This window comes from Arvicola amphibius, chromosome 1, assembly GCF_903992535.2.
Source record: "Arvicola amphibius chromosome 1, mArvAmp1.2, whole genome shotgun sequence".
NCBI classification, from domain to species: domain Eukaryota; kingdom Metazoa; phylum Chordata; class Mammalia; order Rodentia; family Cricetidae; genus Arvicola; species Arvicola amphibius.
The window spans coordinates 65,218,982-65,234,344 of record NC_052047.1 but is presented as its reverse complement, the minus strand read 5'-3'; the positions used below and the strand labels follow the sequence as shown (position 1 = coordinate 65,234,344).

At 37.9% G+C, this 15,363-nt stretch overlaps 1 protein-coding gene across 5 annotated transcripts in view; it reads left to right on the top strand.

Annotated features, from left to right (window-relative positions):
* The window catches only part of Grk4 (G protein-coupled receptor kinase 4), a 79,651-nt gene that overhangs the window by 10,904 nt on the left and 53,384 nt on the right, over positions 1 to 15,363 (top strand). For all 5 annotated transcript variants that reach the window (XM_038321401.1, XM_038321390.1, XM_038321409.1 and 2 more), the window contains 2 exons: positions 306 to 380; positions 9,918 to 10,021. In XM_038321401.1, coding sequence (XP_038177329.1) covers positions 306 to 380; positions 9,918 to 10,021 — 179 coding nt within the window. The remainder of the gene's footprint in view (positions 1 to 305; positions 381 to 9,917; positions 10,022 to 15,363) is intronic.

Sequence of the window (15,363 nt, the reverse complement as noted above, 5' to 3'; positions counted from 1 at the left end):
GCCCTGGCTGTCCTGGAACTCACTCTGTAGACCAGGCTGGCTTCAGACTCACAGACATCAGCCTGCCTCTGCCTCCCAAATGCTGGGATTAAAGGCGTGCACCACCACGCTGGCTCTCCCTAACGCTTTTACCCTGGTATTGTACTTACATTTTTGGAGAACTATTTAAATTTAACCCATAGAACTCTTTTCTGGTTCAGTGGGTACTTTGTTAGTTCATAGGTCAGATAATTTAAAGCATTACGAAATATTGCTGGTGAGTAAAATCACTAACCTTTTACTTTTTCCTAATATCCTCCACTCAGGCAGAGTATGAAGTTACCATTGAAGAGGAGCAAAGAGAGTTTGGGCTAGCCATCTTAAATAAATTCTTCAAAGAGGTATGGTTTCTTCTTTCTAATAAAGAAATGTATTGTCTCATTGATATATATTCTGGTTGTTTCAGTTGATACATTAAATTATATGTTTGATTATATAATAAAAAAAAGATTTTTTTTGTAAGTAACAAAGTGTATAGCTCTTTTTTCTTTTTAAACTTTTTAATAAGATATAACAAATACATTAAAGCTTTCAATTTCTTACAAATGTTTCTCTTTTGTATTTTGTTTAGATTAAGAAGAAATAACAAATCTCTTAGAATATTGATTCAAAAAATTCTGTTTTATTTGCCTAATTTGGGATAACATTTTTTTCCTGAAAGTTTTTATAAGTCTTAGTTTTTATTCTTTTTAAAAAGACAAATCCATTTACTTATTTGTTTGTTTATTTTTATTTTATCTTAGTTCATTAGATTTATCCACATTCATACAGGCAAGGGGTCCCTCTGTGCAGCACTGGCTGGCCAGGAACTTTCTTTGCTTACAGTCTGGCCTCAGACCCACAAGGACTACTTACCTTAAGGACTGTTGAGATTGAAGGCATGTGTTACTATGCCTGGCCAAATCCCTTTTGTTTTAATGTATACCTCAGGGACTCTTTGTATACATTTCTCTTTAGTTTGTGTGTGTGTGTGTGTGTGTGTGTGTGTTTGTGTGTGTGTGTGTTTGTGTGTGTTTTAATCACATCATATCACAATGATTCTCTAGTTTTTTGGGGTTTTGGTTTTTTTAAAAATGTTAATGGGTGTTTTGTTTATTTGTGCACCACATGTGCACAAAAGAGGGAACCAGGTCCCCTGAAACTGAAATTACAGACAGTTGTGAGTTGCTTTGTGGGTGCTGGGAATTGAACCTGGGTCCTCTGGAAGAGTAGCCAGTAGGTGCTCTTAACTGCTGAGTCATCTCTTCAGCTCCAGTTTTTATTTTTCTTGTCTTACTAGGTTCTTAAAGTTTAGGGTAGTGCCGTATTAATATAAGTAGTGTCTCATGCCAAAGTAGTGTTCCATGACATGTGGTAGAGGGTATATCCCAACATGTTAAATTTAACCACTTGCCACCAAAGAAAGTTTTTCATTTGTTTGTTTGTCTTTTGTTTTGAGACAGGGTTTCTTTGTATAGCTTTGAGTGGCTAATTCTCTCAGCAGTCATTAGTTGCCTATAGTTCTTTGTTGAGGGGTGGGATGCTGAAAATTTTTACTGCTTTCGGTTAACATGTCTATTAATATACCATTTTTCTGGTCTTGTTTATGCAGCCATTTCTGTTTCATAGCAGACTTCTTGGTATTCTGGTTCTTATATTCTTTCTGCTCCCTCTTCTGTGATATTCTTTGGGCCATTGATACGGGAGCTATAATATAGATATATCTTTTTTTGAAGTAATTAATTTTTTTTTGTGTGTGTTCATTGGTGTTTTGGCTGCTTGTATGTCTGTGTGAGTGTGTCAGAAACCTTAGAACTGTGGTTACAGGCAGGTGTGAGCTACCATGTGGATACTGGGAATTGAACCTAGGTTCTCTGGAAGAGCAGTCAGTGCTCTTAGCCTCTGAGCCAACTCTCCAGCCCTAGGTAAACTTTTCTTTCTTTTTTTGTTTTTGTTTTTGTTTAGTTTTGTTCTGTTTTTCGAGACAGGGTTTCACAGTGTAGCTCTGGCTATTCTGGAACTCACTCTGTAGACCAGGCTGACCTGGAACTCATAGAGATCCACCTGCCTCTGCCTCCCAAGTGCTGAGATTAAAGTCAAGCCACCATCACCCATCTAGATACATCTTTTGAGATTAGGCTGCCAGTGATCTCAGCATCACGTCCAACTGTGGTTTTCTATGATAATCTCCATTTGCTTTATAGAGAGGCTTCGTGAATGAGGTGTGGTAGCTAGATTTATCTGTGGGTATAAGGATGAGATTTAGAATAAGGTAAGAGATTATGTTTATTTTATTCACTGTTATGTTGTGAAGTCCTTTGTAAGTCCAGACCCAGATCAGGAGCCAATGTTTTTCAGCAAAAGCAGCTTATTAAAAATTGTTATAACTGAAATTAATGCTATAAATAACTTCCTTTCTGATTGGTAGGCTATTTAGCAGTACTAGAGAGATGGCTTAATTGCTAAGAGCTTACTGTACAAGCATGAGGACCCAAGTCTAGATCACCAGCACTCATATAAAATATTGATGCATACCTGTAGCTTTAGTTCTGGGTCAGTGGAGATATGAGCAACTTAGGGGCTTGCTGGCCAATCAGTAAGCTCCAGGTTTAGTACACACGTCTATATGTATACACAGAGAGACAGAGATCATCCTCAGTTCTGGGAAGGGTCCTATATTGTAACAGTAGAAGTGTTACTAGCAATGGTAGTTAACATTAGTGACTACTTTAAGCCCAATGCATGTAATAAATCACTTCATCTTCACAACAACCTGGTGATGTACTTATTATTTTTATGTGATTGGATTGAAAGGCATAGTTACGTAATATATCCAAACTTGCACAGCTAGTAGATATCCGTGCCAAGAGCCAAACATGTAGAGACTGAGGTATCACATGGGAGAAGGACAGGGACTGATTTGTAAAAACCAAAAAGTCAGCCTTGTCGAAAATAGAGGGAAATGGGGATAGAAAATTTTGAATAAGAGGGAATCAAAAATAAGGAGTGGAAAGACTCTGATTGTCCTTTAGCACAATAGGGTAATTATTAGTTGAAATACCATGATATGTTTCAAATTGACTAGAAGAGTATGAGATTCTCATGCTACATCAATAATGATTAGACAGAAATGAGAGAGAGAGAAATTCTTATTACTCTGATTGATGAATACACATTGCCGTATAGGCATTTAATTACTATAATGTACTCCATAAAGATGAACAGAGTTTCGGTTAGACATGATAGTGCACATCTTAAATCCCAACACTCAGGAGACAGAATTAGGTGGATTTCTGGATCATGGACCCAGACATGGTCCTTGGCAGGAGCTGCAGCCTGGATATGACCATGGCCCTAGGTAGTAAGACGGCCTCCCACATCAGCCTACTTCTCACCTATTCACTTCTTCAGATCCTCCTCTTTTTGGCTTTTCAGGACAGGGTTTCTCTGAGTAGCCTTGAAACCTGTCCTGCCACCAGGCTGGGATTAAAGGCGTGCACCACCACCACCCGGCCAGATCCTCTTTCTAAACAAATGAGTCATCTCGCTTCTCTTTTTCTGTCATTTCTCCACCACATATTTGCTTATCAACTAATGGCAGGCTCTTGGATGTCTTCCCACCAGCCTAGGTCTTGAGGACTTTAGTAACAATAAAGTTATAAAAATAAACATAGAAACAGAATTGTATAATAATGTACATCCTTTTTTATTAAAGCATTGAACAAGCTAAGATTTTTGTTATTTGAGACAGGGTTTCTCTGTGTAACCTTGGCTGTCCTGGAACGCACTCTGTGCTCAGCAGAGTCTGGCCTTGAACTCAGAGATCCACCTACCTCTACCTCCCAAGTGCTGGGTAGGATTGAAGTGGAATTTGTTCAGCTTGGTAAAGGGCATCTACAAAATAGAGGTAGCATTATATATTTTTAAATGTGAAAGATTACAAGGTTCTCTCTCAGATTAGGAACAAGACAAGATAGTTTTTGATGCTCTATTGAGCTGGAGTTTTGACTGGAAATTCCTCAGTGTTGGTTCTCGCCTGGGGCAGTTAGGTAGGAAAAAGAAGTAGAAGTAGGAGCTGGAGAGGTGGATCAGCAGTTAAGATCACTAGTACTGTTTTAGAGACACCTAATTTGGATTCCCAGCACCCACATGGTGGTTCACAACCATCTGTGTCTCCAGTTTTAGAAAAGAATCTGACGTCCTCTTCTGTCCTCCAAGGGTTCCAGGAACACAAGTAGTGCACAGACATGTACACTGGCTGTTGGACTAAGAGTCCAAGCTCTAGGGAAGAGTTGCTTCAAGACACCATCCAGACACCACAGTCGATGCAAAAGCAAGAGGATTTTAATTAATTCTGTCATGACAGGACCCATCAGCTAAGTGAAGAGTGTCAATTATCTAGTTTGTATTATTTTTAAAGCATAAAGCAACAGAAATAAGGGGGAGCCTGGATTGGCTTATTCAAAGTGCTACTTGGCAGTGATTGGTCTGTGCCAGGGCAGGAGACTAGCTGTGTGATCGGGTGAGGTAAAGGGGAGCATCAGTGGGTCATCCTGACCTTGTTCCAATGACTAAATCAGTACATCAGGAGCTGAGTCAACCTCCGTGGTTTGTCTTACCTCAATAGAGTTATGTTTGGAGAACATCCACAAGAACACAGGGAGATGGAAAGTCCAACATTCGTGTGTGGGTGACTGTCACGTCTCCAGGAGAGAGGTGTGTAATGCTGAGAGGCTTCAGAAATGCCTTTAGAACTGTGAGGCCTCAGAAATGCATTTAGAGTCTTTCAGGCAAATCACCTATACACATACAACTTAAAAATAAAAAGAAGTGGAAGTACCCAGATTGGAGAGGAATAAATTACCTTACTTGAGATTATACACTTTTTTTTGTTTTGTTTTATTTTTGTTTTTCAAGACAGGATTTCTCTGTGTAACCCTAGCTGTCCTGGAACTTGCTCTGTAGACCAGGCTGGCTTCGAATTTAGAAATCAGAGATCCACCTGCTTCTACCACCCACGTGTGCCACCATTGCCCAGTGAGATGATGACATCTTTTAAAAAAAGATTTATTTATTTGTTTGTTTGTTTGTTTATTATTTATACAATGTTCCTCCTGTATGTACATCTCCATGCCAGAAGAGGGCACCAGATCTTATTACAGATGACTGACCCACCATGCAGTTGCTGGGAATTCAACTCATAATCTCTGAAAGAGGAGCCAGTGCTCTTAACCTCTGAATCATCTCTCCAGCCAAAGATAATGTCATCTTGTATATAGAAAATTATAAGGAATTGACATACACATAAATAAGAAACTACTGGAATTAATAAATGACATTGACAGTGTTGATAGATACTAGATTGTTATATAAAATTTTGTTCCAAAGTTATACACTAAGAACAGTAAGAAAGTAATTCCATTATATTTCCATCAAAATGAATAAAATGCTTAGAAACAGCAGAATAAGTACAACATTTGTATATTCATCAATGAAACACTGAAAAATGAAAGAACTTTTAAATAAATGAGAAAACTATATGTTCATAGATCAAAAGACAGTATTACTAACACGGTCAGTTCTTAGCAAATTGCTATATGTTTTTAGTATATTCCCCGTCGAATTAATCTGCTTCTTTTGTAGAAATCAGCAACTGAGATTAGAATGAAAATATATATTTAAACAGGCCCCAAGTATTCCTAGCGGGGAGAACATAATTGGAGAATTCACACTGATCATCTACAAAGTTACAATAGTCAAGACAATGTGGTACTTTAAGGATAGATACACAGGTCAGTGGCATAGAATAAGAATCAGAAGTAGGGGGCTGGAGAGATGGCTCAGAGGTTAAGAGCATTGCCTGCTCTTTCAAAGGTCCTGAGTTCAATTCCCAGCAACCACATGGTGGCTCACAACCATCTGTAATGGGGTCTGGTGCCCTCTTCTGGCCTTCAGGCATACACACAGACAGAATATTGTATACATAATAGATAAATAAATAAATAAATATTTAAAAAAAAAAAGAATCAGAAGTAAACCTATATGCTTACTGTCAGTCAACTTAATGTAAGGCCACCAAGACCACCCAGAAGGAGAAGGCATAGTCTTTTCAACAAATAATGCTGGAATAATAGAAATCTACATATAAAATAATGAAGTGGTACTCTTGCCTCATACCACAAGCAAAAAGTAAACTCCAAATAGATGTAGACCAAAATGAAATAGCCAAAAATGTATGCAGCTTTCATTATATTCTAATAGTCAGACTGTAAGAAACTTTTATAATTCAGCAATAAGAACCCTGAAATTTATTTTAAAAATCATTTATTTGATGGGTTTGAGTGTTTGTGAGTATGGTGCTCGAATTTGGAAGAGTGTGGGACCCCTTGGAACAGTAGTTACTGTTGGTTGTGAGTCACTATGTGAGTTCTGAGACGCAAACCTGGGTCCTCAGGATCCAGTGCTCTTTACTGCTGAGCCACCTCTCCAGCCCTAAAATTTATTTTATGTTATAAGAGTCTTGTCTGCATGTGTATCTGTGTACCACCTGTGGAGGCCAGAAGAGGGTGTCAGATTCCCCAGAACTAGAGTTATGGATGGTTGTGAATCACAGTGTGGGTGCTGACAACTGAACCCAGGTCTGGAAGAACAGCCAGTGCTCTTAACTGATGAGTTATCGTTTCAGCTCTGCTTTTTAAAAAAGTAGCAAAGTAAATGTGTTTTGTAGAAAACTGAAAGTTTTGATGGTAGCTAGATTCCTCATAGTCAGAAGTCAGTCTGGAATTAATTTATGGACTTTGATTATAAATAAAAATCTGGATTTTTTTCTTAATCTAGATGATGATTTTCTCATGTGTTTTTCCAGATAATCCTACATAAGGTTTTTTTAAAAACTAGGAAACTGGGACCCAGGGACACTGTCAGAATATAAAGTGGTAGACCCATTGTAGAGGGGAAGTTTCATAGTATTTATATCAGTATTTAAGTATAAATAAGTATAAATAAATATCAGTATTTAAGATGTGTGTGTTCGAGGCTGAAGAGATGACATAACACCTAAGAGCAATGACTGCTTTTCTGGGAACCAGACCGTGGTTTGGTTTCCAGTGCATATGTGGCAGTTCACAACAGTCTCTTTCTCCAGTTCCAGAGGATTGGACACCCTCTTCTTGCCTAAGAGTACTGCGCACACATGGTGCACAGACATATATGTAGGCAAAATACCCAAACAGTAAATAAAAAATAAAATGTTCAAGTTTTTTAATGTGTGTATTCTTTGATCTAATAATTCTATTTTTTGTTTGTTTGTTTCTTTTTCGAGTCAGGGTTTCTCTGAGTAGCCCTGACTATCCTGGAACTCAACCCTGTAGAGCAGGCAGGTTTCAAACCCATTTGCGTCTGTCTCCTGAATGCTGGGATCAAAGGCATGTGCCACCACTGCCCGGCATAGTTATTCTGTTTTTAAGAACCCAGTCTGTGGGAACCAAAAAGCTAGAGGTATTGGTGGTAATGGTGCTTGTAGTAGTAAAATTGACAAATAAAATGTTTAGTCAGTGCCTGCTTACAAAGGCTATACATACACAATATATTTTCCTGTTTGAATGAAGATGAAAAATCTGAAGAGATATTTGTGTGATTTAAATTTTTAAACTGAAATTGAAAAAATATACAATGAAATTTACATTAACCATTTCTTTGTTTTGTTTTTTGAGACAGAGTCTGTGTACTTAGCCCCCGGTAGTCCTAGAAATATCTGTATAAACTGGGCTGTCCTTGAAATCAGAGAGATCATCCTGCCTCTGACTCCTGGGATTAAAGGCATACAATACCACACCCAACCACTCTTCTCAATGTACTATTAATTGATTATTGATTATTTGAGAATTTCTTTTATGCATACAATGTATTTTGATAATATTCACTTTCCATCTCCCCTCTAATTCCTCCCAGGTTCAACCCTCACACTCTCTCTCCTCCTAACTTATGTCTTCTTTTTTAAAAAATAATTCCCTGAGTCCTATTTGCACCATCCATAAACTCAAGGGTATGGAGCCATGTCCTGGAGTATGATTTGACTTATCAGGGACCACACCCTTAATGAAAACCAAGTCTTTCCTCAAAAGCCATCAACTGCCAGTAGCCCCCTTTCTAAAGGTGGAACTTATGAGCCCTTTCCCCTTCTTGCTAGATTGATGACTGACTTGAACCTGTGAAGGTTTTGTGCAGGCAGCCACAGCTAATGAAAATTCATGAATGTAGTGGTCATGTCATGTCCAGGAGATACCGTTTTGATTCAGTTCTTCCCAACTTGTAGCTCTTGTAATCTTTCTGTCCCCTCTTTTAAGAAGAGTACCTGAATCTTAGAGGTAAGGAACATGATGTCCCTTTGGAACTGAGGATTCCATAGACACTTATTTACATTTTGATCAATTGTGATTTCTGCTTAACCACCTACCACGAACAAAGTCCTCTAGTGTGGACTAAGAACTTTACTCATCTATGGATATAAAGATATAAATTTAGAGGGCAGTTTCATTCTATGTCCTCTTAGCAAAATAATAATATGTTCACCCCTGGGGTCTTTGAACTCCTGGGTCATGGGTTTGAGGCTAGATTTAAAGTAGTAGGCTTGAGTTTCCTCTTATGGAATTGGTCTTAAATTCTCCCGGAAAGTGATTTGTTATCCTCATAACATGTGTACTACAATTGCACCCATGATATACCTCACTATGCTGTCCATTGTAGCTCAAAGGGTTTACAAAAGCTGGTTAAGATTGTGGATGACTTTTCTCCCTGATAAATATACACAGCACCTTCTGGTACTATGAGAACAAATTAGTCAGGTAGAAGCTTCCTGGTCAATACCTGCTTAATTTCTCCATGCCCTGTGATTAGAGTGTGTAGTATCAGTTTCTAAGTGTATATAGTTCAGTAATGTTAAGTACATTTACACTGTTATGTAAACAGTCTCTAAAACCTTTTTATCGTTCAAAAAGAAAGCACTGACATCAGCAGTCTGATCTCTTTTCTCTCCCACACATATCAATCACTCTTCTACTTCCTGCCATTTTCAGTTTTACTGCCCACATATATATCCATAAGTGAAATTAATACTTTTGGAACTGGATTATTTTGTTTAGTGTAATGCCCTTAATGATCATTTATGCTGTAGAATAATTACTTTTCTAATGTTTTAAAATTAATTAACTTTGCAGTGCTAGGGATTGAACTCAAGACAAGTATTATGACATGGGGCTATGTCCTTAGCCCAAGAATGTCCTTTTAAAAGCCTTTCTTGTTCTGGAGAGGTGGCTCAGTGGTTAAGAGCACTGGCTGTCTTCCAGAGGTCCTGGTTCTACTCTCAGTGCCCATTTGATGGCTCACAACTCCAGTTTCAGGGGATCTGATGTCCTCCTTATTTCTGTTGGCTGTGCATACATGGTGCCCATTCATGCAAACAAAACATACATTATATAAAACAAAATCCTTTTTCCTTTTTATGTCTGTCCAGCCATGTCCAGTTCATGAACCTAGGCTGTTTTTCATGCTAGGCTTGTGAAGTACTGGGGACTAAACCCAGGTCTTGTTGCATGCTAGACAAATACTCTATCAACCATATCCCTAGTCCCACTGTTCTTATTTTTGGCTAACAAGAGTGATATGGCAGTAGATGTGGGTGTACAAATTCTTCTTGAGATCTTTTTTTCTGTTCTATACATGTTTTGAGTTTATAAGAACAGATCTAGAAAGCAGACTAAATGCTGGAGGGTGGTACTGGATTAGGACTTTGACTTAATATTTCATATACTCAAAAATTTATAGTAGGCATTAAATCCTTTGTATGATTGATAAACTATGAAAAAACTAATTATTGTATATTTGGTTTGTGCAATATTTAGAAGTCAGAAGTCCCCTTACCACAGATACCTTCAGCTGTTGTGAAAACCTGTAAATGGAATCTGAAGAATTCCTCCCCTAAAAATGTTTTCCAGGAATGTGCTGGGTAAGTGTTCTATGCTCGACCTTGCATATATTATGAGTGTTTGAGTTTGTTGAGACATAATCTTATAGAGCCCAGGTGGGCTTCAAACTCACTTTGTAAGCTAAAGTTAGCCTTGAATTTTTGGTCCTGCCACTACTTCTGAAGTTCAAGATGTTAAGCATGTATCACGTGCTAGAACTGGGCTTGTTTACATACCATCTATTGCTAACTCCAAGACAGAGGATGACAGAAAGCCTTTTTTTATCTTTATTTTATACAAGTTAAGTTTTTTTTGTTTTGTTTTGTTTTTTTCTTAAGACAGGGTTTCCCTGTATAATAGTCCTTGCTGTCCTGGAACTCAGAAATCTGCCAAAAGACTTGAGCCACCACCACCCTGCTTTTGATCTCTCTCTCTCTCTCTCTCTCTCTCTCTCTCTCTCCCCCTCTCTCTCTCTCTTTTTGGTTTAGCAAGTTAAGTTCTTATCTGGATAGTTTTGCAATTAAGATGATCCCTTTCAGCAACTTTATGTAAAAAGGGTTAAGTGAAGAATAATGATCACATGTGCATAAACGTTATATTGAAGCGGGTCATGGTGTCAGGCCCCAAGATCACAGGATTTCTATGATAATTTTGGGCCATCATTTCTCTGCTTTCCAAAGTGCTTGTGTGTAGCTTGAAAAGAGTCTAAAAATATTTTTTCTAGATCTAAGCATTTCCTGAAAGTATTTTTTCTCTGGTTTTTTTTTTTTTTTTTTTTTTTGGTTTTTTGAGACAGGGTTTTTCTGCAGCTTTAGAGCCTGTCCTGGAGCTAGCTCTTGTAGACCAGGCTGGTCTCGAACTCACAGAGATCCGCCTGCCTCTGCCTCCCAAGTGCTGGGATTAAAGGTGTGTGCCACCATTGCCCAGCTTTCTCTGTATTTTTGTGACGATGGAATGGCGGAGGGCCGCTATTCACCACCCGGCTAGCTTTACCCAAAATAATTACACGGAAACTATTCATTTAAACACTACCTGGCCCATTAGTTTTAGCCTCTTATTGGCTAATTTTTGGATCTTGTTTATTTATTAATTATGTATATAATATTCTATCTGTGTGTGTGCCTGCAGGCCGGAAGAGGGCACCAGACCTTATTACAGATGGTTGTCAGCCACCATGTGGTTGCTGGGAATTGAACTCAGGACCTTTGGAAGAGCAGGCAATGCACTTAACCACTGAGCCATCTCTCCAACCCTATTTTTACATCTTGTTTAACCCATTTCTATTAATGTGTGTAGCACCACGAGGTGATAGCTTACCGGGAAGATCCTAACCTGTGTCTGTCTTGGAGAGGAGAGTCATGGTGACTGCCTGAGGCATCTGCCTGACTCTGCTTTCTTTTTCTCACAATTCTGTTCTGTCTACTCTGCCTACCTAATTTTCTGTCCTATTAAAGGGCCAAGGCAGTTTCTTTATTAACCAATGAAAGTAACACATAAACAGATGACCCTCCTCCATCATTTTCCCTTTTTCTGTTTAAACAAAAAAAGGCTTTCATTTTAACATAGTAAAATTACATATAGCAAAACAGTTATCAAACAAGAATTACAGTTACAATATTTATATCTGTTTTATCTTTGATCATAACTAAGGAAAACTATAACTGTAACTAACCATTTTTCAACTCCATCAAAGACTCCAGAAGGATATAATATTACCTAAGTATACAAGAAGTAAGCAACTTCCAAAACGCTAGAAATGACAGAGTCATCTCGCTGCCTGGACAGTCACCCAAAGTTCCTCTGTACCGCTGGGGCATCCATCTTTGGCCTACAGGCCTATAGTATCCAATAGACATTTCCATGAAGCAGGAAAATTTAAAGACAGTTTAGTCACTTTTTTTGTGTGTGTCCTGTAGAATATCTCACCGACTCTTTCATAAGTCAGGAACCCTGAAAGACCATCTCACCTTTAGGCAAGTTTAGCAGTCCTCTCTCTGTGCGTTCTTTATGTCCAGTTTATGTAACAGTCTAGGCAAGTGTAGTTTTTTGCCCAAATAGCTATCAAACTCCATAAGGAACCTTTTTGATGCCCATCTTCTTCTTGAAGTAGATTGTTGTTGCCAGGAGCAGATGTGTCTCATTGTCATGAAAAGCCCTAAGTTATTAAAACATTTAAAATGTCATATTCTGTAGTCCTTGAAAGAGATGAAGAATGCCTATCTAAAATATATCTCTACATATCTAAAAAAATCTAACATGACTACAAGCTTGACTTATTGATGATTATACATTAACAACCTATATTTCCTAATTATACATTACATTTTAAAAATAAACTACACAATCACAATATCTTAATTAAAAACAAAAATACATATACATGTAACAAACTTGACCTTAAAATTCATACCAATATAAATTATTCATATCTATATCATTTTTGAAACAGGACAGGGAAATTCTTTTTATTTTTTTTCTGCAACAAGAAGCATTTATTAAAGTACAATTTCACACAAATTGAAGACGATAGGGGTATGCGGCTACACTAGCCAGCTGTTTTTAGGAGTGGTAATTTTGCCTTTCACATTCATTTAGAAAATAGAAAAGGGGATGCATTTTAACTCATATGAACACAACATTGTCCCTGTATTAGAGTCAAACAGATACAAGAAACCCCTGACCATTTTTCCTTTATTTAACATTGGCAGAAGAATATTTAACATAAACTAGCAAATTAGGTTAAACAATATAATAAATGTATGAATACCTAATACATAAACAGTGACTTCTTGGTATTTATTTCAGGAATGAAAAATTAAATTATTATTATTATTTTCATTTTTTGCTTGTTTGTTTGTCTATGTTTCTCTATGTTACCCTGGCTGTCTTGGCTCATTTTATAAACTAGAGTGACCTTGAACTCACAGAGATTCACTTGCCTCTCCACCACCACCTGGCTACAAACTTAATACAAGATTTAATTTACCAAGTAGCAGTAGATGTTCCCCTTTTTAAATTTTCTTAACATGTATCTGAGTGGATAGTATGTACAATAGCACCTGTCTGAGGATCCGAGGACAACCTGCCATACTCAGCTCTCTCTTCCTACCCTGTGGATGTTGGGAATTGAACTCATTGTCTGGCTTGGCAGAAAGTACTCTTGCATTGAGCCATCATAGTGGTCCCACAATATTTTTTAAAAATCATGGCAGAAGTCGGGCAGAAGATACAAAGAAACCCGGTCTTAACACCCCCCCCCCACACACACACACAAAATCAGGGCAGGAAAAGATTTGGGGCTTTTGAACCATTTAGGTCTGTTGGAATGATTTAACCAATACCGTTTGTTTTGTTTTTGTTTTGTTTTTTCTGAGACAGGGTTTCTCTGTTGCTTTGGAGACTGTCCGGGCATTAGCTCTGTAGAACAGGCTGGGCTCTAACTCACAGAGATCCTCCTGCCCCTGTCTCCCAAGTGCTGGGATTAAAGGCAGGTGAATCTCTGTGAGTTCAAGACCAGCCTGGTCTACAAAACTGGTTCCAGGACCCCCTTCCAAAGCTAAAAAAAATGAATGAATGAATGAATGAATGAGTGAATGAATGAATAAATGAATTTTTTTTAGAAGGCTTTAGGGCTGATTAGTCTTTTCAGCACTGATTCTAGCCAATACAATAAAGGGGAAAGGGCATCCAAATTTAGTAGAAAGGACTAAAACTCTTTATTTATAGATAATGTAATCTTATATATATATAATCCAAATGATTACACAAAACTGATTAAACTGGATTGGCACTGTTACAAGATCACCATTCAAAATTGTGTTTTTTATATATTAAAAGTCATAATAAAATAAAAAAATTAATAAGATAGTTTCTTTTTTAAAATTTTTTATACATTTTTTATTGATATTTATTAAGCTCTACATTTTTCTTTGCTCCCCTCCCTGCCTTTCTCCTCCCCCAAAGTCCCCATGCTCCCAATTTACTCAGGAGATCTTGTCTTTTCTTACTTTCTACTTCCTATGTAGATTAGATCTATGTAAGTCTCTCGTAGTGTGTGCATTGTTGTCTAAGTTCTCTGGGATTGTGGTTTGTAGGTTTATTTTCTTTGCTTTATGTTTAAAAACCACCTATGAGTGAGTACATGTGATAATTGTCTTTCTGTGTCTGGGTTACCTCACTCAAAATAATGTTTTCTAGCTCCATCCATTTTCCTACAAAATTCAAGCTGTTGTTATTTTTTTCCTGCTGTGTAGTACTCCATTGTGTAAATGTACCACATTTTCTTTATCCATTCTTCGGCCGAGGGGTGTTTAGGTTGTCTCCAGATTCTGGCTATGGCAAACAAAGCTGTTATGAACATAGTTGAGCACACGTCCTTGTGGCATTGAAGTTCTTAAGTATGACATTAAACTAAATTCAGCTTTCTTATGAGCATGGGACAAAAGTGATTTCTGAGGAAATCTGGTAATAAGAAGGTAGCATTTTTGTAGCTGTGTGGATAGTCACTTGTCTCACAGAAAGGAAACTAAAGACCTGAGAAATGTGGAAAAGCTTATCCTGAGTTCTGAAAATATTTAAGTGACATTTTCATTGTGCTTTGAATATTCCTCTGCTCAGATGTGGTTTATCACTGTACCTCCTGCATGCAGTGGGAACTTCAGTTCCAGGGGACCTAGTACGCTCACCCAGAATAAATGGAGGCAAAACACCAATGCACATAAAAATAAATCAATCTTCGAAAAAGAGACCTTGTCTCCAAAAGAGCAAACAATAACAAAACCCAACAATACAGAACAAAAATAAAAAAATATATGAAAAAACTTGTTCTGGATACAATTTAGGGAGAGCTTAGAGGATGGGAAAGTATGTGCAAGAGCTACACGAGTTAGGTATTATCTGACCACTAATCTGTAAAGTATGAGATATGCAGCAGCAATCCATTTTCTTCTTGTTTTTCTTCAGTGGATTGATTAGATGGTCAGGGACTTGGAAATTTTTGACCATGTTTAGAAAATTGGTGAGAAAGACATTTGAGGAAAAGTTTGTGAATCTGTCCAGATGGATGAAGGACATGAAGATACTCATTTCCATGTAAATGCCCATCCGAAGATGACTTGAGCAGAGAAAGGTTCAGTAATTAAGCAGATAGGATAACTTATTCTGTGGACAGTCAGCCTCTTTCCCCAGTCAACCCTATCATTGCCCAAATCCAGAATGACCATAGTGGCAGAGATGGAGGTTATGTGTGGGACTAACAACATGAACTTCTACTCACCAAATCCGACAGCTGCTGCTCAGTGCCAGATCTGCTCGAGATATGACACCATTTTCCAGGGCAATCAGCCAGTGACCTGATGACAGGTTGACTATGGTGGACACTTCC